The 20,914-nt window shown below is 34.8% G+C and overlaps 7 protein-coding genes across 12 annotated transcripts in view; 3 read left to right on the top strand and 4 right to left on the bottom strand.

Annotated features, from left to right (window-relative positions):
• Nucleotides 1-3,009: 3,009 nt before the first annotated feature.
• On the bottom strand, nt 3,010-3,867 carry LOC120774735. Its single transcript, XM_040104488.1, has one exon. It carries the CDS (start codon nt 3,674-3,676, stop codon nt 3,113-3,115), a length of 564 nt encoding a protein of 187 aa, XP_039960422.1. The 5' UTR covers nt 3,677-3,867; the 3' UTR covers nt 3,010-3,112.
• Nucleotides 3,868-3,896: 29 nt separating this feature from the next.
• On the bottom strand, nt 3,897-7,136 carry LOC120774734 (zinc finger protein 287-like). Its single transcript, XM_040104487.1, has 3 exons — nt 6,643-7,136; nt 4,986-6,579; nt 3,897-4,121 (listed from the first exon to the last, which is right to left on the bottom strand). Exons 1-2 carry the CDS (start codon nt 7,075-7,077, stop codon nt 5,161-5,163), a joined length of 1,854 nt encoding a protein of 617 aa, XP_039960421.1. The 5' UTR covers nt 7,078-7,136; the 3' UTR covers nt 3,897-4,121; nt 4,986-5,160.
• On the top strand, nt 4,068-4,594 carry LOC120774736 (small integral membrane protein 4). The gene is made up of 3 exons (XM_040104489.1): nt 4,068-4,159; nt 4,269-4,424; nt 4,479-4,594. Exons 2-3 carry the CDS (start codon nt 4,271-4,273, stop codon nt 4,574-4,576), a joined length of 252 nt encoding a protein of 83 aa, XP_039960423.1. The 5' UTR covers nt 4,068-4,159; nt 4,269-4,270; the 3' UTR covers nt 4,577-4,594.
• LOC120774737 lies at nt 4,585-4,892 on the top strand. The gene has a single exon (XM_040104490.1). The coding sequence runs from the start codon at nt 4,609-4,611 to the stop codon at nt 4,828-4,830; it is 222 nt and encodes a 73-aa protein (XP_039960424.1). The 5' UTR covers nt 4,585-4,608; the 3' UTR covers nt 4,831-4,892.
• Nucleotides 7,137-7,772: 636 nt separating the features above from the next.
• Nucleotides 7,773-9,375, bottom strand: LOC120775797 (zinc finger protein 660-like). The gene is made up of 2 exons (XM_040106141.1): nt 8,854-9,375; nt 7,773-8,789 (listed from the first exon to the last, which is right to left on the bottom strand). Exons 1-2 carry the CDS (start codon nt 9,289-9,291, stop codon nt 7,953-7,955), a joined length of 1,275 nt encoding a protein of 424 aa, XP_039962075.1. The 5' UTR covers nt 9,292-9,375; the 3' UTR covers nt 7,773-7,952.
• Nucleotides 9,376-10,541: 1,166 nt separating this feature from the next.
• Nucleotides 10,542-13,162, bottom strand: LOC120775412. The gene is made up of 3 exons (XM_040105580.1): nt 12,288-13,162; nt 11,759-12,218; nt 10,542-11,689 (listed from the first exon to the last, which is right to left on the bottom strand). The coding sequence occupies exons 1-3, from the start codon at nt 12,987-12,989 to the stop codon at nt 11,598-11,600; spliced, it is 1,254 nt and encodes a 417-aa protein (XP_039961514.1). The 5' UTR covers nt 12,990-13,162; the 3' UTR covers nt 10,542-11,597.
• A 485-nt stretch (nt 13,163-13,647) lies between these two features.
• Nucleotides 13,648-20,914, top strand: part of LOC120774271 (rapamycin-insensitive companion of mTOR) — a 47,650-nt gene continuing 40,383 nt past the window's right edge. For 2 of the 6 annotated variants that reach the window (XM_040103753.1, XM_040103759.1), the window contains exons 1-2: nt 13,648-13,756; nt 15,892-16,515. In XM_040103753.1, the coding sequence (XP_039959687.1) occupies nt 16,467-16,515 (49 nt within the window). In that variant the 5' untranslated portion in view covers nt 13,648-13,756; nt 15,892-16,466. Of the gene's footprint in view, nt 14,117-15,891; nt 16,516-20,914 lie in introns of all 6 variants that reach the window. The other 4 variants (XM_040103757.1, XM_040103758.1, XM_040103755.1 and 1 more) reach the window with 4 other exon arrangements.

Here is a 20,914-nt window from a genome sequence, read left to right as displayed (position 1 = left end):
CAAGCGTGATTTTGTTTACATTATGTTTGTACATACATACGTCATTACTGTTAAATGTACCTATGTATTCCAGATAAGCAAGTTGAATCGTTGTCACCATCATTAAAATTAAGCACATACACTGTGACAAAAAAGCAGCCGTAAATTGTAATTAAATTCCCTGGTTTTCGAAAAAATGTACATAGGTAGGACTGTCCTTAATTATTCTGCTTCTTTACTGACGTAAACACCGCTTACGCGGTTATAGCCGAGTTTACAACAGCGCGCCAGTCGTTCTTCCTTTTCGCAATTTGGCGCCAATTGATGATTTCCAAGTCTAGCCGGGTTTTTCTCCACCTGGTCTTTCCAACGGAGTGGAGGTCTTCCCTTTCACCCGGCGGCTACTGCGCGGCCTTTATTTTATAGACGTATTGATCAACAGTTGATGTTGATGGCCGTCCTGGACGTAGTTCGTCGCCAACGCGTTCTCCTCGACCTTCTTTGAATAATTTGTCAGAGGTGGAGTGTTTTCATCCATACGGACCACAGAACCTAGCCGGCGTAGCCGCTGTCTCTTAATTCGCTGAACTATGTCAATGTCGTCGTATATCTCATACAGCTCAACGTTCCCTCGAATGCGATATTCGCCGTTGCCAATGCGCAAAGGACCATAAATCTTCCGCAGAACCTTTCTCTCGAAAACTTGTAACGTCGACTCATCTGATGCTGTCATCGTTCATGCCATGTTTGGTCTTTGTTCGTCGAGAGAGGACTTTACTTCTTCCGATTTCAAAGCTGACATTGTTGATGAATTAATGGTTCCAAGATAAACGAAATTATCTACGACTTCGAAGTTATGACTGCCATCAGTGACGTGGGAGCCAAGGCGCGAATGTGGCTCGTGTTTGTTTGATGACAGAAGATATTCCGTCTTGCCCTCGTTGACTACCAGATCCATTTGCTTTGCTTGCTGTTCTTAATTATTATGCCAAAATAAAAAATAATAATAATAAAAATATCGAACAAAGGATTTTTCTCAAATTTTGTATTTCTAACCAAATTTCGTATGCAGAATCACTGGGAATATTGGAAAAGGCTTACGGCGATTCAGTTTAATCAAAAATACAAGCCTTCGAGTGGTACATAGCCTTCAAAGACGGTCAAGATATCACAGAAGACACGGCTCGTTCTGGACAATCTTCAATCTTTTCAACTTGTGAAAATAATAAAAAAGTAGAGAATGTGCAGCTTCAAAGTCGTCAGGCAAGTGTTAGAGAGATGGCAAGAGAGCTCGACATCTCTCGCGAGTCCGTCCGAATGATTGTGGTGGATATTTTAAGCATTAAACATTTCTTTGAAGGCCACAGAATGAATATTGATGAATAATTATATATTTTGCACTTTGTTTACAATTTCCGGATACTTTTTCGTGACAATGTATACACATGCTTTTATATGTATGTACATACATATGTAAACATACATATACAATATTAGGCCACCCACTAGCGGTAATTTCGTTGCGTGACAAACGTAAATACTTGGTATGAAAAGTGAAAACGCCACACAAGCTACGTAGCGATCATATCCAACACGATTAAGGGGCGCACCTAATACGACAGCCCAAAAACGACAATTTTTAAGAATTCTAACCAAAAACAATACAAAAGTACTACATCATTTGCTTTAAAATTCAGTTGACGAGCGCAAATGCCTTTGAAAATAATAAATATTTAGAAATATTCTTATTAAATTGGTCATTTGAATTTTTCACTTAAATTTCAAGGTTATGTGAAAAGATTTTCAATACAAAAGTTGATGATCTTTTCATTACCTACAACTTTGCTTTTGAACTTTTTTCCATAGGACTCGCAATTTTACCGAAAATCGAAATAAACCATTTTTAACCCTTAAAAATTGAACCAGGCCACCTTTCTCTTCACTTTGATATCATTTTTGTAATACTCTTCCTGAAAAAAGCCTCGGTATCAGGCGTTTACGTCTTCATCCTCGAAAGTGTCTTTCCCGTGAACATTCTGTCGCGATCTTCAGGTGAGAAAAGTCGTTGTTGGCAAAGTCCAAAGAATGCGCTGGATGAAAAAAGAATTCGAATCAATTTTATTTTACAGAACAGTCTTTAAGGTATGTCTTCTTACGTTTAAGAATTATCGAAATTGAGCCATAACTTTTTAAGCCCCCAGTTTGCCGTATATATAGACCCCAGACTGATTTTACCAAAAATATTGGTCAATCTGTGAGATCTCTTATTGAAATTCGGAGAGAATCCTTTTCTGATAATAATGTGCCTTTGTGTCAAAAATGGTAAAACTTATTGTAGAGATATTCGAATTTCGAATCAATGCCACTCTTAGCCCTATTTACCTCACATAATGATTTTCGGACCATATCTTATGAATTGGTTAGTATGAAAAATATCTTAGCAAAATGAACTCAACATATAATATTGGTTTAATCTCGAGGAGCTCGAAAAGTACATTCAGCGGTGAAATATGCAAACGGAACCGGCAAAAATTGCTTAAAAGAAAATTATATCTAGGGAAGTGGAGATGTCAGATCAATGTAAAAATGTATTATTGTTGTAGCGAAAGAAAACATTCCTAAAGTATTTTGGAGGAATGCTACCCGTCCGACAGTCCTTAACCGGATATAAGATCTTGGTCCGTTCCGGTTACGTAAGCTCACTGTACGTGGGAACGATTTGATCTCCACATGAAAGCCTACCGCCGGTGAACTGGTTATCCGTAAATGATCATTATGACAAGCGGAGTAGATTTAGCCAAGTCCGTCTGTTTGTATATAGTTTTTGAAACACACAAGTCCTTTTCTCCCTAAGAAAATGAGCTGTTGGAACCGCCAATTTGGGACCACTATAGTATGTAGCTGACCGTTTAAGTTATTATTTGTAAGGTCTTCTTTAAAATACTTTTTAGTAATAATAAAACAAGAATAATACAAAACATTTCACTTTTGAATTTATATATTTATTAAATTAAATTAGAAAAATGCTTTTAAGTATATAAGAATATATTGTTACAATTATATAGTATAACCAATAGTATAGAGTAAATAAATCGCAAGAATATTTCAAATACATAGTGTTATATATATCCATCTAATTAAGTTCATCAAAGTATGCACCAGTCATCAAGTCTTCATCGCGTATATTAAATACCTTCATCAATTCATCAGCGACTTTTTGTCCCTCCTCCACCGTTTGATCGGGGCGAAGGCATACTTCGAATTCCATAAAATTTCCCAAATGTTTCACTTTATCCATATGTATACGAGTTTGATCATGTAGAAATAAGTATCTCTCCTTTTCCAAAGTTCCTTTCACTCCATTGCTTTGGGCCAAAATCTTCTCCAGCAATGCGGGATCATCTACATCTACTCTATTAAATGTTGAAAGTTTTGGTCCGGTCTTATTGGGTCGTACATAGTATATAAGTTGTGAAGGTGTAGGTGGCTGTAGGTAGCGTAGTTTAAATCTACCACCTTTACTATCGTCTAAAATATTGAAGAACACATCCTTCTGCACCAGTAATTCGCCGGTTGATTTCGTCAGTTCGCGCGCTACTTGAACTCGACGTTGAAATTCTTCATCACTGCCAACTCTAGCCTTTATCTCAACATTCCTTTCATCGCTAGGAATAACAATTTCATCTTTTATAGACATTTTTGCTAATCAACTAAAAGCACACGATTTACCTACTGTGAAGGAATTTTGCAATAACAATCAATGGCGCTTGTTTGTTTTTAAAGTGCCATGCAACAAGGTTAGGCATTACGAGCGTTAACATGTCGAAATAATTCTAAGCCTTTTTATTAAAATTTCTATAACTAATGTTAAAAACAAAACTAGCAAACTTAAATGAATTTATAAAAATTAATAACAATTATCAATAATTATTAATTTCTTTATTTAACAAAATTCACAATTTTATGTAATTCTGCCCGAACGAAAGAATTATCATTTGTTCGCACAATGGCCTCATTATTAATTTTCGTTCGTTCGCTCCAATTGGAAACCATGAGCATACTGTCAAATGTAATAACAATAATCAGCTGTTTATGCTTAGCAGTGAGAATTGATATATTCCATCCAAATTATTCAGTTCCAACTAAATGATAAATAAATATTAATAACATGTTGAATTAAGTAAGTAGATTTTAAACTCATTTGGATACAACAAATCGGACAAATATTTGGAATTGTATATTCACATACAATTAAAGCATTACATAATTGCATATTGTATGTTTTTCAGACATGCCTTTTTACAGTAACAGCATTAGACGTATTTTGGACAAGTGGCCTGGCAAGCAGCGTTTAGGCATCTATAGATTTTTGCCATTATTTTTTGTTCTCGGTGCTGCTTTAGAATTTTCAATGATCAACTGGACAGTTGGAGAAACTAACTTTTGTAAGCTAGCTATAGCACAATAATAGAATAATTTACAGTTTTTAAAATTTGCAGATCACACATTTAAAAAACGCCAAGCTAAAAATTTTGTCGAAGAAAAATTGCAAATAACACAAGGACAAGTTCAAACACCAACTAAAGAAGTAGCATAATTGTACACGATCGTTGTTAAAAATTTGGAAGAATGCCTGCTGGTGTTTCTTGGGGACAATATATGAAATTTCTCTCAGCGGCGATGTTGTCTATGATGGCTGGCTCGCAATTGGTTCATATGTACTACAAACCATTAGATGATTTAAATACATACATAGAACGGGAAATTGGCGCTACAAATGCACAGAAGTTAGATGTTAAGTCATCTCCACCAGAAAAATCAAATCAAACAGTAGATGGAAAAGTCTCTTAGTGAATGTTATGGTTATGATGTGACAATAAAGTAAATTTTGAGCATTTCTTTTAGTAAACCCCCAACTTATTTTAAAATGTTGTTAAACAGTTTTTTAGATAGTATGGATTTCTACATACAAATACTTAAAACTAATGAAAATATTTCATACATACGTAACAAAACGTGGTATGCATTTACAGCAGCTATTTGCATAGTATTGCACTTGTACAGTTGTATTGCAATTACACTACCAACTACAACATAATTATGTTAGTAGTATTTGTATATTAATTACTCCTCTCCGCATCCATTGGCAACACTACTCATATTTGTTATACTCGTATTTACCTACGAACAGTGAGGAGTTGTATGAGGCTGTGGTATCAAAAATGAATTAATTAATTCCTGATTAACATTCATTGTCTTTGATTCCGCATCGAATTTTTCGTGTGATTTTCGATGACTTTTTAAGGATGTTTGTTGTCGATATGCTTGTCCACAGACGTCACAAACATAGGGTTTTTCTCCTGTATGTATGTATTCATGATGCCGTAGCGTTTTCCGCGAAGCAAAACATTCGGAACAATATTGACATTCAAACGGTTTCAATTTCATATGCACCGCTTTTACATGGGCCTCCAATTCAAATTTCCGTATAAATTGCTTACCACAGTGTTCGCATGGCATTTTGTCATTAGAATGAACTAGCATATGTTGGACAAGCATAAATTTCTTAGCCATTCGTCGACCGCAAATGTTACATTCATATTTCGTCTCGTTGGTATGCAGCTGCAGGGTATGATATTTCAATGTGTAACGGGAATAAAAGAGTTTTTTGCAGATATCACATTCAAAACGCTCTTTCATTTGCTCTTTTTCAGCTTGTTCTGCTTCCGTAGGATGCTTTGCGCGCCGATGGTATTTAAGATTACCCGATTGATTAAAGGTTGCACCACATTGTTCACACACATACTTGGTTAAACACGAGGTATCAGAGTGTTTTAAACGTTTATGCTTTTGCATTGCTATAAAACTGGTATATATACGCTCACATCCTGAAATATCACAAGCATATGATCTCACTTCAGCATCGTGTATTTCCTTGATATGCGTATAAAGTCCACCAATAAATGTGTACGATTTTTCGCAACGATCACATTGAAATGGTCGCTTACTTCCTTCGTGTACTTTGCGTATATGAGCATCCAGTGTTATTTTGTGTGCAAAACTGTGACTACATTGCATGCATTTGAAATTGTTCTTAGTTCCTTTATTACGACGCTTCGTCGTTATATCCAAATGGTCTGTGCCTAGACCTAATTGAATGCGCCCTCCAACTTTCCCCACTTTTCTACTTTTTGTTTTCTTGTCAGTTGTGTTTTCAGTATTTGTATTTTCAATCGGTAAAGAACGTTTTCTACGGGAGCGGGTAGGATACTTTTTTATTTCCAAACTAGAATCCCTCCGTTGGTTTTGCTGAGCTTTAGCTTCCACCGCAGTCGATGATTTGACATTATTTTGTAAGTTTACTTTGTCATGCTCTATAATTCGTTCATATATTCCTTCGTTGGAGTCTTCCCCTTTAAAATCATAACATTCTTCATTATAACTTTCGCAATTATCATCGCTCACATTTTCCTTTTTTGAAATATCAACCGGTGGACCATTATCAAATGGGTCTGGATCAGACAATTCTTTGCTAATTATTGCTACATCACTCACAGCATTTATCAGAACGGATTCCGTTTCCATAAGAGTGTCTTTAAGCTACAAAGTTTGGTCATCATTAAAAAATCATAATATATAAATTATAACTTTTACTTTCCTTACCAACAAATTAAAGATATCTGTTGTGGATTGTTCTACACCAGAATTTTTGTCAATTTCCTGGTGTTCTCCATCCTCAACAATTTCAGCTTTAGGTGCACCTAGGCAAAGTAACTCTTTCAACCTCTGTGTACTATTTCTCACTTGTTTTTTGAATGACACAACACCTTGTAATTTCTTATAGCAATATATGCACATATATTGAGGATACTCTTGAGACATCGTTCTCGCTTCTTCATTAGTCCACTGTTCTTCCATACATGAAGTGATAAATTGTTGTATAAATTCAATACCTACAATGCTAATACAAAAATCTCTGCAGTCGGAAAGTTCTTCTTCCTCTTCTAAATTTATTGAACAATTAATATTCTTTCTTTTCAATTTTTTCAAGCAAGTTCGGCAATACTCTTTTACATTTTCTATTGATAGTGCCGACATTTTACAATTATTAACATTTTAAACCATAATAAACGAAATATTTTGTTTGTTTACCAAAACAGCACAAAATCGTAATAGTGCTGCAAGACTTTTAACGGATCAGCAGTGCAACAAAAAGTAACCACGCCTAAATTGTCGTATAATTCGCAAAATTTTTTAGCAAGCGTATACATTTACTTAATTTAATATTATTAACAGAAATACATATCACATATAAAAATTCTGCAAATTCAATTATTTTATCTGATATGTATATAAGTTATCATTATTTATGAACCGGGTTCTTGTTAAGTATTTAAGTATTGTACGAATTTAGTTTATCTGGCATCCTTTTAAAATTAAACTAATTAAGGTGACCAAAGAAAAAAAATAACTAATTTCATATTATTATTTTAAATCCGTATCCGTGTAACTTCAGTGTCACATTCTCCGTTTTTGTTCTTTTTAAACCTAAATAGGATAAAAAAAAAGTTTGCCAGGAAGAATAGGAAGGATAGCCTCATAAACCCTTTAAAATATACATATATAAATGATCAGTGTGGTCACCGATAATACTCCAATTTTCATTCTGTTAGCGTCAATAATCATGAAATAATGAAATGGAAGCTGACCAATAGTTTGTCTTATTATCACTATTACTAGACAATCTTGTCGCCGAACACATGGAAAAAATTAATTAGACAACAACATAATTTTAGCAAGGATATATTTATTGAATCCAACGCATAATAATATAACTAAGAATGGTAAAAACTTAAAATTCCCTATATATACTTACTATGTAGCATAAAATTATTAAAATATTGATGTGCTTCAATACATCATTTTCTAGGATTAAAATACTTTTAGAGATTACAACATATATACTTATATAATCAAGCATCTAGCTTTTTTTCAACCGTATCATCTTTAAAATGTTTCAGTCGGTGTTGTTTCATAGCCGTTGGTTGGCGGAAGTCCTTTCCACAAACGTCACAAAGATATGGTTTTTCTCCAGAATGTCGGTAATTGTGGAAGCGTAGAGACTTTTGCGTTTGAAATGATTTATCACAAAGTTTACAGGGAAACGGTTTCTCTTTCAGATGTGCCGAAAGTTCATGATTCAATAGATCTTGATACCACATAAAACTTTTATCACACTGACCACAAGGTATTCTGCCATCTGTCGAATGTGTGCGTAAATGATCCACAAGCAAATTTTTTACCGGAAATCGTTTACCACAAATTCCACAAACACGAGACATATCTTCTTTAATATGAAAACACATATGTTTTTTTAGTGACAAATCTGTTGTGAATGCCTTTGGGCACACATTGCACTTAAACTGGGCGTCTGCATTTAGTACTGTTTGATGTTTTTGCTTCATATGTTCCTGTAAACTGCGAATATATCTGTAGGCTTTGTCGCAATGAGTACACGTAAACGGCAACTTATTATCGTGCGCTTCCCGCATATGTGCTTGCAATTCTGAATTGAAAGCATACGTCTGTGTGCAGTGTGTACATTTATACTTTTCGCTGTTATCTAATATTGGCTCTTCTTTCTTGATGTCCTCCTCCTTTCCAGCAACTGTTTTACTGTCACAATCGACAGCCGTTTGTAAAGCAGGTGCAAATGGATCTGCCATCTCATCATTTAGTTCTGTGTCTGCTAAGTTTGCAACCGATGTATCGAAAAAAACTTGCTCATCTTCCATAAGCGCATCTCTAAACTATATGTATGATGTTACTATGTGAAATTACCAGTTAATTAAATAGCATTTTTCGTAATCTTACTTGCAATTTGCAATCCTGCACCAAGTTTTCCACACGTTCCTTTTTCTCCATAAATTGATTTTCATCTTCGTCATAGTTGATTTCAACTTTTATCATGCCACTACTACAATTAAGTACAGTGCGTAATTTTTCGGCGCTCTGTTGAGCCCTTTTACGGAATAAGGCAAAGTTGTTGAGCAAACTGTAGCAAGCGAGGCATATGTGTGCTGGCAATTCATTATCAACAACATTTGCCGTGTTACTTCTGCTAGGGCCATCTATATACATATATATGAGTTGTTGCAGCTCAGGATCGCTATAAATGTTAAATTGCAGCTCCTTGCTATCCGGTATATCGTCTTGATCAACATTGCCAGAAAAACCGTCTGTATTAGCACCAAGCCTTTTCAAACAAGTACGGCAGTGCTGATTAGCATTATTCTTTGTTAATAACGACATAACTTTTTAATTGAGACCTATTTAAACCTTAAAAATGGCTTACTATTAGTAATAAAACTACTGACAGCACGAAAAACAATACAAACTTGTCGCTGCAACAACCTTGCCATATGGGAAAAAACATTTACCACATTGTCAATAGTGTTGAGTATTTATTTGAATCCACAAAATAATAATCGAGTTTTAACCGATCGATAGCTGAATTTGTGCGATATTTTCGATATTTGAACTATTTAGTTTTACAGAGAAAGAACTTCTAAACCATAGCAGTTACAACTGTCTTTTATAAAAACAAAAAAAAAAAATGGTTCATACCCTGAGCAAGTTAGCCAATAAGTTTCTAACACCCAAAAGGGAACGTCGGACGTCCGATTTATGCAAAATACATATACATATGTACATACATACATATGCATGTGTACATATATATGATCAGCATGATAAGCTGAGTTACTTAGCGATCCAAATCTATTTATGAACTGGGCGAAGGAGTACAGACTGGTCCTCAATATTTCCGTCGATGATGTCAAAATACCGACAGTTTAGGTAAAATTGGTCAGTCTGCACACAGCACACCACCGCTATTATCAAAAGGTAAAGAGTAGCAGGAGTCTCGACTGGCTGGCTGGCGGCTCTTGGGGCAAATACAAAAAGACGTTGTTGGCATCATACAAGGTAATCGGCCAGCCGGCCTTCAATTACATCGCTCAGGCCGGAGGCAGATACACAAGTTCCAGAAAAGTCAAAACACCGCAATTCGGATTATAACAGGATGTCTCCTATCGAACATCTGTGCAATGAGAGCGCGATTAAGCTCCTACTTATTCAGAATAGACTCTGCAATACAAAATCTATGTCCTGCATGCAACGAGTCTCTACATGATATATTACTCTCCTTCAAACAGGATCTAGATAACCGCTACAACAACAAAAACGAGCTGAGCAATTTTGCACACGTCTTTTTCTTTCCACTATAGCATCTGGCTGCCATACAAAGTGTTCGATCAAAATGTGGTCCTTGTATGGAAACTTCCATTGGACGAGATATCTTCACGACATTTTGCATGGATTATTGTCCGAGGCAACGATACAATCTCCAAAAAAAAATTGTTCAGATTGAACTACTATAGCATAAAGCTGTCATACAAACTGACCGATCAAAATCGAGTTGTTCTATGGAATCTCTTGTATTTCGGAAGGGTAGGCAAGAAATTTTTTCTTGTTTCAATTATTATTGAAAATCAAAACAATTTCCAACAGTACTTTTGTTGAATTTTATTAGGCTTCTTTTGATTATTGTACTTATGCATGTCTAACGGTAACTAAAATCATATACATAAATAGTTTAACTCCATTATATGGAAATTTTTAGTTAGGAAGTAATAACCTATTTTTTGACACACAATACAAAAATAATTGATTATTGTTTAATAGATGATTTCATTATAAAACAAAACTTATTTTTTATTACAAATTAAATCTAAAAAAAATTAATACAAAATTTTGTAAAAGGAAACTTATCAGGTATACATAAATGCAATTCAAAGTCAACGTGAACTGAAAGAAAGGTGAACCTAAACGTAAAAACCTGTAAAATAAAATTCGTTCAATTAAATGCAAGTAGAGTACTGACTAGCATTTCTTTTTTTTTTGTTTTTGAATTTCGCATATTCTCGGTATAAAGATCAACAACTTTAGTTGTAATTAATCGATGATACACAAAGCAATACTTGACGAGACGTAAATGAAAGTTTTTGGCACACAATTCTTTAAAGATTAATTGAGCATATTTTTTTAATCTTATTGAACACATTCATGCGACACCAAAGAAAATCGAACTTTTATTGACAGAGTATCAAAGGAATTATTAAAACATTTGCACACATTTTAATTTAGAAAAATAGTCTTTCGCCTTTTGCGGGGTTGTATGTAAGGGTACATTAATATATTTTAAATATTTCAAAAGAAATATTTGGTTAATTGCTAGATTGCAAAGGGTGTTCTGTTATTTAACTTTTAGGTTATACACCAAATACGCCATGATTATTAAATAATAGGAAGAGAAATGTGTCGTGAGTAATATTAGTTCGGTTTGTTCACTATTAATCATATTACTATGCGATGAGTTATGTTGACGCAAAATAGAATGGTCGGCTGTAAACGTCGTAAACTAATATTAGGATATGCGTACGAGTTTATCCTAATATGTATATATGCTTTGTGTGTATATAAAAAAATGATGATGATTTCGTCCTGCGATGTTTAGTCGTAAACAAAATATGTAAAATAAAATATATTATCCGACCTTAACAATAAGACCCAATTAATGTAATTGAAAATGAATCGGCTACAGGATCGGGCGCAGAAATTGGTTTCCAATATAGCCAATTATAGCTGACTGAAAATAAAGTAAAAATCAGATAAACATTGAAGTAGTGCAGTCGTTTCTTTGTTTACGCATACTTACGCACGAAAGATTGCGGTAAGCGTATTGACAATGTGCGACAACGATGCCGACATTCACTTGTCGGGCGCAGGAAGATGTATCTAGTGCCGAGCGCTTGTTGTACAAATACATTTGCACACTGCGTATCAGGCAAAGTGTAGGTCGGCGCTTGTGTTGTGTCGATGGTCATGTATCGCTCTAGCGCGATACCGGTACGCGGCAGATGTATTGTTGGACTGGTGAAAAGTTTGCGCAGCAGACGTGCGGGTAGCATACGGTTGCAACGCCACAAATTATGCGCCTCAACAATTTGCGTCGACTTTTCTTTGCTTTCCGTATGATTGTATTTATTGAAAAGGTCTTCTAGGTTTGTAACTTCGCGATTTGTCGATTGCACACGGTACGCATCGCGATGAAATGTTGCATGATTGCTTATGTAGAGATTGTAGAAATCCTGCAGTTGAATGGGATTTTGGTTTATCTATAATGTAGAAATCGACATGTAATTTATTGAATATAGAAGGTCAATCTGCTAATGGTTTATACTTGCCTTAAATACAAAAGGCACAAATTCATTTGGCATTTCTCGATTTGAGTTATCGCGTCTGCTGTTCTCTTCTTGATTATCGTTGTAAACATCAATACTTCGCTCCGTTTCCGAAGTCAAATCGAGTACACTCTGTACTGTTGAACAAGGATCGCAGCTAAGGGCATCGACACCTTGGAAAAATGGATTCTGCATTAGACACGCCTCATCATAGAGTTCTGTGAGTCGTGGAAAACGTTGAATTAATGGCAGTGTTATGCGACGCCACATGCGCATACTGGGATAGATAAAAGAATGAACATCATGTCCTGCCGACGTTAAACCATCCGACGATGTGTCATTACGATGTCGATAAGCAAAAACGCACAGCGAAACAAGCAAAAGATAAAAAATCCAATATAGTATTTGGCGCCGCCGATCCAAGATTTGGCTGAGCACTTCCAATTTGAGAAATGCTAGAGATGATAGGTTTGAGTAGTTCCGTATATTCAAATCATCGTCAACTTCCAATGTGCTGCGTTGTTGAAAGTACTGCCATAGGAGATAGTTATCAAAATAAAGCGGGCGTACACGGAATGACTTTTCAGCTATATTACGAAAATGGCGTAATGCAATCACATATTTTTGGAGGACTATATTACGTGTTAATATAGCAGGCTCCCCAATTGCTGCAGGAGCAGGCTGTGCAAAATTAAATTCGTCCATATCTCAGCAACTTATTAATTTGACACCATTGTTTTCACCTTTTTTACACTTTGCGACGCAATACCAAATTCCATAAACTTACAATAAATTACGAATAGACCTCGCCTTGAAAACGTTCGATTTTATTTTTTCAATTTTGTTTTGACATCCGAAAACGCAACTTTTATATTCATTTGCCTTCTATTCACAATAAGTATGCTATTCGCAATGAGTTTTTCTTTTTGACTTTGAACAAAGTTGTTAAAATCGTTTAACTTTAATTTTTTACGCAAAGATCAGTAAACCCCATTATTTGATACGATAATTAGCTTTATATATCAGTTATCTTGATGTCTATAGACAAGAGTATTGTATAAAGGATTGGAGTGTTCACAAATTGTGGTTAAATAATTGAGTTAGATATGTTATGATATGTAAATAATGATTTCTACATTTCATGCCATTGTAGCAAGACTTTTTATTTAACCAAGTTTTTATAACGAATTAAATTTTATGTATTTTGTAACTTTTAAAATTTTATTTATCGATAAGTCTAACGATTACTAAAATGAAGGTAATTTTTTGTTACAAGTCTGGCTATATTGGTGCTGGAAACGTCAGGCAATGACCAATAAATGTCAAAAAGAACACTATTAGCAAAGACCTTCTGAGCGTACCGAGAAAAAGAAAACGTTGTGTATTATTTTACTTTTGTTTCTAATTAAATTAATGCGAAATAAGAATTTGGTGTATTTTTTTTTGTTAAAGTGATGAGCAAAAGTTTATCGGTGAGTTCGGTAAATATGAGGAATATGTAAAGTTCCATGTTGAAACATGAAAAAGCGTATGGAAACTAGCGAGTGAGTGGAACGAGTGTGTCTGTCGATCCATACCGAGGGATTTCGTGAGGCTTTGAAAAATTACACTATATTCCGAAAAAAAGTAGAATGAAATTGTGTAAAAAATAATTAATGCGCAAATCTATTGTGTAAAGAAAGCGCGAGTAGTGTACAATAAGAATGGCAAGATGTTAAATCAATGTGATGTATTAAAATTTGATAGTTATTAAAAGTGGTGGCCATGAGTATTTCAATATTTTAATAGTATTTTGAATGATAAAGTGCAATATGAGTAAAGAAGGAAGAGAGGTAATAAATATGATGATTGAAGCGTATAAAACAGAGGAAATTGAAGCGCACCAAAGAAGACGATATAGTGTAGAAATGTTATCGAAAAAGTTAATGTGGATGGCGTTAGGTTTGCAGCGCCCGCGCCGTCGCAGACGTCGTGTATGCTGCCTCATGTCATCATAAAGAGTAGTGAATTGCTGCGACATGGACTAGTTTATTGTTCTTAATGACGAATAAGGGTAAATAACAGAAGTGAAACAATTAAATGGAGATATTCTGCAACAGGCATTAAAAATTGAGAACGGTTAATTTGATATTTAAATAAATAGCAAATTCAAGTGTGTTGTTTAATAGTGAAAATATAAGTTAAATTGTAGCGTGGAATATGCTGGTACTGCCGGTGTAGTGTTAAAGTGTATATAGTAAACGCGGTCGGCGTCGCGCCATACACAACGTTTACGTCGGCGTTGTCATGCGAATAGAAACAAAAGAAATCAATGGCTAAAGTTTACTCGCAGTGTGAGTAAGCGAGTGCGCTCTATTTTATTTCTTGCCGGACACTGTGCGAGAGTTTGGCTATAAAAATACTGATGTTGCCATCTTTTCTATTTACATGTAAATATTTTCAGTGATGGATAAGTTGAAAATAGAAATTGGGAACCAAAAAAATAAAACACAAATATTTACATGAGCTTGTTTTCATTCACAAAAATAATACTTCGTCGTTAAAACTGCCAAAATATTATTTCAAATATATTAATGACAAGTTGATATGCATATGGCACATGTGTTCTGTTTATAACTAAGTGGTAAATGACCTCGTATCTCGAGTAGTTGTCAAGGTTCAATCAACCATTTTACAAAACAACCAAATATTCAGAAGTGTAAATTACAAATGTACATACATTTTAATTTTTGTAGCTGGTTTTATAGTATTCTATATCCTTGTCAAGTGCTTTTGGGAGTGTTCCTTACCAATGTAGTAATAAACAATTAAAAAAATACTAAATTTAAACATTTATACTTATTTAGATCTTAAAAAGTATTAACTTTACTTTAGCTTACTTTATTTTATTTTTTTTAATAAACAATTAAAAAAATACTAAATTTAAACATTTATACTTATTTAGATATTAAAAAGTATTAACTTTACTTTAGCTTACTTTATTATTGTATTAATATATTTATTTATGTACATATTTAGGGCATTTCCGCTTCCGAAACTATATAAGTTCATATTCAATATACTTCCTCTATTCCAAAATTGTGCATATAATATTTCTATACGTGCATATGTACATCCTACATAAGTATACATACATATGTTCATTGTTTCCTCACTTTTCTATTTGCCATCTTATTTGCTCTAAACAGAGTTCCAATACTATCATTGCTGCCGCCTTTGAAGATATCGAGCTGCGAAAAGCATTGCATATGCAGGCATCTGGGCGGCATGTTGCAAGTGAAACGGTGCATTAGGTGCTTGCTATGTTACCACACGACTTTCTTTCGGTTCCTTCACAGTTGCGCTCTCGTTTTTGTAGTACTATATAGTTTTCACATTACTGAATGAATATAGAAGTGTAGTGGATGCTACAGTAAATTGTTCATTGTGGACTCTTCTGGTACATCACCAGACATTGTTGCATTGTAGAAATGTGTAGATACTAGGCGATGGGAAATATGCAAGCAATACGCAAAGTGAGCATGAGAATGTGCAAGTGAAAATATCAGCTATGGTTAAAATGCACTTCATTTGTATTTTTCCAATGTTGAATTTTTTTTCTCTGTAGTTGCTCTACGCTATCAATATATTACACTGCATCCGGAAGTTTTCTACGCTGCTAATAATAACAGTGAATTGGTAAAAATCGAAAAGACATAAAGCAATTCTAATAAGTAAAACTTCAGTTTGGATAAGTTGCCTCAAAATACAGCGTAGAACTACCTTGAAAGAATTAAAAAAATATGTGATAGAAAAGTGAAAGTATAGTACGTAAATGTGTAAAAGAAAAATTTGACTTAAATGTAACAGGCATATTTTATGGCCCGCATCGAATACTACACAAATGACACGCCTCGATTGGCTATGCAGTTTTGGGTTCTGTGTTTTTTTTTAGTATATTGGTTAAAGTGAATGTTTATTACAGTGAAATATGGAAATTTACCGTTGAATCAAAGCAAATTTATAATTAAGTTAACAAGTGTAAAATAAAAATCAACAATTATAAATTAGATGATTGTAAATCGAATGTTTTTGCATACATATTTCACACTGGCAAAGCATATGTAGTGATAGCAACAATAACAACTTAAATTACACTTCCTTGACATTTGCGGACACCGAGCTAAAGAAGTAGATGCAGTTATGGCCTCGATTTGGCGGTATCCGAATAGAACGAAGTACCGTGCTAAAGGTAGGTTCAAATACATTAAATTAAGATAAAAAGTAGTACAATTAGATGTATTTATTAGCTATTTATAGCGCATGCTGAAATATATATAAATAAACATATGTATGTACATAATATGTATGTATTATTATTTTCCGTATCCGAGTACATATACTTACATTGTTAACTGTTATTACAAAGTTTGTATGGTTCAAAGTATTTCCAATTGCCAATACGTACCAGCTGTTGTAGATACATATGTATGTACACACATACATACATATGTTACTTCTGAGTCGTCCTACGCCATAGTGCCCAAACCATTTGTTTTGCTGTACATATTTTTTGGATTTAAACATGTTCATTGATAGATGATGATAGTATGTGTCTTGTTATCAATGCTTTGAGATTTTAAGCTGTCTGTGGGATTCTGCCAACATATCTAAATGTTTTTTTTGGAAGACATTTTGATAACTATAAGAATGTAGAATTAGGTAAACAGTTTACATATAGTATAAGTATATTCAATAAAAAAAATATATAGTATATATTCGATCTAAAAAATTAATTCACCAATTGTAAGATTTATATATACATATATACAAATGTTGTTAATTGTAAATAAGAACTACCTTAATAAAACATACCTGCACACACATGTTATCACATGAGTATATTACGGATCTCGATATTATTTTGTTGGTGAATCGGTACTACATACATTGCATTGATGCACATTCACGTGCTCCATATGTAGTACCACCGACTAGTCAGTCTGCTTACAAATAATTGACTGCGCAATTGATGCGAATTTCTAAAACGCAAAAGAGAGCAAAGATATGAAGTCACTAACAATACTATGTAATGTAGATAATATCGTTAGACAGGTGTAAAATATGTATCACAAATGTACATACATACATACATATGTATGTATGAATGTATATAAGTATGTACGTCAATAATGACGTTGTACATTCGCATTAATATTGCAAAAAAAAAATATTTTGAGGGAAAACGGAAATTCCTATCGTAATGTTTAAACTGACAAAAGTTGTATTTAATAATGAGTGGCCTCTCTGAATTGTAGTAGGATAATATTTGAAAACAATGATTTTTACGAATGTTGCCTCTCTATTTACCGTCCTTACTTGTGCCATTATTATTAAACTCATTTAAACTGAATTTAAATTTTTATGCAAGAATTTATTCTCAAATGACTTCTAAAGCGAAGAGAGGTACATAGGTATTAGATGTAAATACCGATTGGTAAAGAGAAATGTTTACGTAGAAGTTGAAAGCTATATCAGTTCGATTATGCCACGTAAGGCCAAGGATTCCCAACTTTTATGAATACAAAATTGAAATTCTCACTATGCTAGTTTTATGTCAAGCAATTTTTGTTACTTCCTTGTTCAAGGATTAAAGTCAATGAAGTATCTTCAGGTACATAAGTCTTGTTAGTTACATAGTATATGGGTCTAGGGCTAGTTTCACCCGATTTTATTCATTCTAAGCAACAAATAAATATACTACGTTATAAGAACATCTCGCTCTCTCATTTTTATTAAAATAAATACCATATTGGCCGATATCCCGGTACCCGGAAGTTTGAAAGCCTTTATATTAGATATATAGAGACTAAGGGAAGTATGGACTCGATCACAATCAGGAAAGGACTCCTTCGCAATTTCAATTATATGTACATCTCACGCATTGACCGATAATTCCGGAAAAAGTTAACTGTGAACACTGGGTCCACATATTCAGTACCTAAAGGCTTCAACATTTTTAATTCGATTTGCGCAATTTTTAGTTATAATGTGTCAAATGCACTATTCTTCCATTTCTTTTTTACCATGATATACAATATTATTTCATTCTTTATTTTTATACTGGAAAGTGAAACATCAGAGAAATTTCACATAACAAATGTGGTTGATATCGGTCGGGTGAGTCTTGAAATATGTTTATCGTCCAATTTTGACCCTGGCTCCGTTTAAGCACTCTCATACCATCTCGGGAGTAAAATTGTATGTCTCTATCGTATTTAGTTATTGATTTATCCGACTAGTTTTTAACAGTACCGTTCTATGGGGGAAGTGAGCGGGGTTATCATTCGATTACATCCATTTTCATGTATAATATTTGCCCTCGCAGAATTTGGCTGTTGTAGCTTTAGTGGTTAAGGAAATATGTAGGTATATTAAAGTTATTAGAGAGCGGGGATACACCCTCTTTTTAAAAACTTTCGCCCACAAGCACCCTAAATAAAAGTTTTGTGCCCTATATGATTAGCTGCCGATTCTCTACTTTGATTATTTCCACTAAATATATCAACAATTGCTGGGCGATGTGAGGTAAAAAAGTGGCAAAATCGATTTGAGCAAATGTTGCTCAAGTTATCTTACATCGATACATTGAAGACGCATTATTCTAAAAATAAATAAAGTGGCGAGTGTTTCTCACAAGAAAAAATAAACAAAAAATTATTTTAGTCTTTTCGCAAATAGTATAACCTAATTATGCAGATAATTATGATCATCGTCTACAATTGACCTTAGCTGGTGAGGTAAACAACGTGCGAATTTTGTGTTTCATACTGATTTGGTTGGTCAGATTCATTCTACAAATTAATGAGAAGTGCATGAAGACTTAGCGGTCAATATTTATGTTGTGATAATTTGTGTGTTATGGATGTCTGCTGAACGTACATAGTCTTTATGTGTAATGCTTTTAGCTATTTTTGAATATCCTTAACTTTTTATCTTCTAAGTCGAGGAAAGTTATTGTTAGGTAAAATAAAAATCGGCAGTTAAGTAATTGCCTGTGGAGGATTAAAGTTGAAATTTTCTTCATAATTTTTTTTAATTAAATACAAAGTTTTTCATATCTTTGATGAAAATTGTGTAACAATTTCAAATCGATTGAAACAATATTTACGAGGTGTTTTTAGTGCTCTTCAGGTCTCTTCAGGCTTTAAGACGTATACGAAGTAGACCATAAGTTAAGTGGCCCCAAGCTGCCAATTTATTACTGCGACAACAGCCTCTACGGCTCTGCAATCTGCACCCAGTTCGCGTACAACGCCGCCACTCCAGACAGGTGGCCAACTAAGAACTCAAACAGGCAGCACTACTCCCAATATGATCAGTCCTCCCGACATTCAACACGCTCACATGTTCACTCATCAACTTCTGATTCCTGGCATAGTCTGCTCCATTTGTCATACTGCCATACGTTGGAATGTCACATGAGTTAAGTGCAATTCTTGTACTAACTGTGTGTTGTGCGTCGTACTTTGCCGCGTGTTGCAGGAGTCTTTTCCGCAACATCCTACAGTGGAATCGCCAAAACAAAAAAAACTTCCTCACTCCAAGGATCACCCATAGACACCCGCAACAAAACACGAATACTACAATTCAATTGCAACGGACTCCAGAGTAAGATCGAGAAGATAGTTGCATTCATGAACCGGGAACGCATATCGATAACTTCGAGATAATGGTTGAAGTCTACTGAACAATAAAGTCGGTGACGTTAAAATTAATTAAAAATTAATCCTAAAATCTTAGGTGTAACATTTGACAGCCTGTGCTCCTTCACTCCTCTTACGACCGCGATAAAAGCCGGCAGCTTATGAGGAGAAGACAAATAAACGTTGTTGGCAACACACAAGGTAATCGACCGGCCGGTCTTAAACTACGCTACACCGATATGGTCACTTTGATGCAGTGAAACGCAGACGAAGAAGCTTCAGGCGTATCTGAACACTGCACTTCGGACTATAACAGGATGCCCGTTAATGTGTACGTAGAAACTATCCTACAGTCGACTGCTTGAATGTGGAGCCGTCTGCTCGGAAAATCAAGAGGACTTTTCTTGACTACGTCGACGACATAGGACAGTACACCGATCAGACTTCAGGTGCAACTCGCTTCAGCCACGCACCGACCGCCAGCCACAGTGGAGCCATTAATAACTTCATCGGCACCGTAGACAGCAAACGCAAACACCGACAAAAACATCAAAAAAGCCCATAAAATAATTTTGGATGACAGTAACGTGAAGTTGTTCGAGATAGCAGGCACTCTAAAAATATCAAATGAATCTGAATCATATCATTCACAGTATGAGAAAGCTCTGCCCAAAGAGGGTTCCGCGGAGGCTCACTTTTGACCAAGAGCAACCACGAGTTGATTGTTCGGAGCAGTGCTTGGAGATGTTCAAATGTAATAAACCCGAATTTTTGCGTCGATATGTGAAAATGGACAAAACATGTCTTCATCTTTTCACTCCGAAGTTCAATCGATAGTTAATCGAGTGGACTGCACACGATGAACCCGCTTCAAAATGTTGAAAAATGCAAAAGCCGCATGCCAAGTGCATGGCGTCGGTTCTTTGCGATGGGCATGAAATTAAT

The sequence above is a fragment of the Bactrocera tryoni genome, chromosome 4 (assembly GCF_016617805.1).
Source record: "Bactrocera tryoni isolate S06 chromosome 4, CSIRO_BtryS06_freeze2, whole genome shotgun sequence".
Classification (NCBI taxonomy): Eukaryota; Metazoa; Arthropoda; class Insecta; order Diptera; family Tephritidae; genus Bactrocera; species Bactrocera tryoni.
The sequence above is the reverse complement of the archived record's forward strand: the minus strand, read 5'-3'. Positions and strand labels throughout refer to the sequence as shown.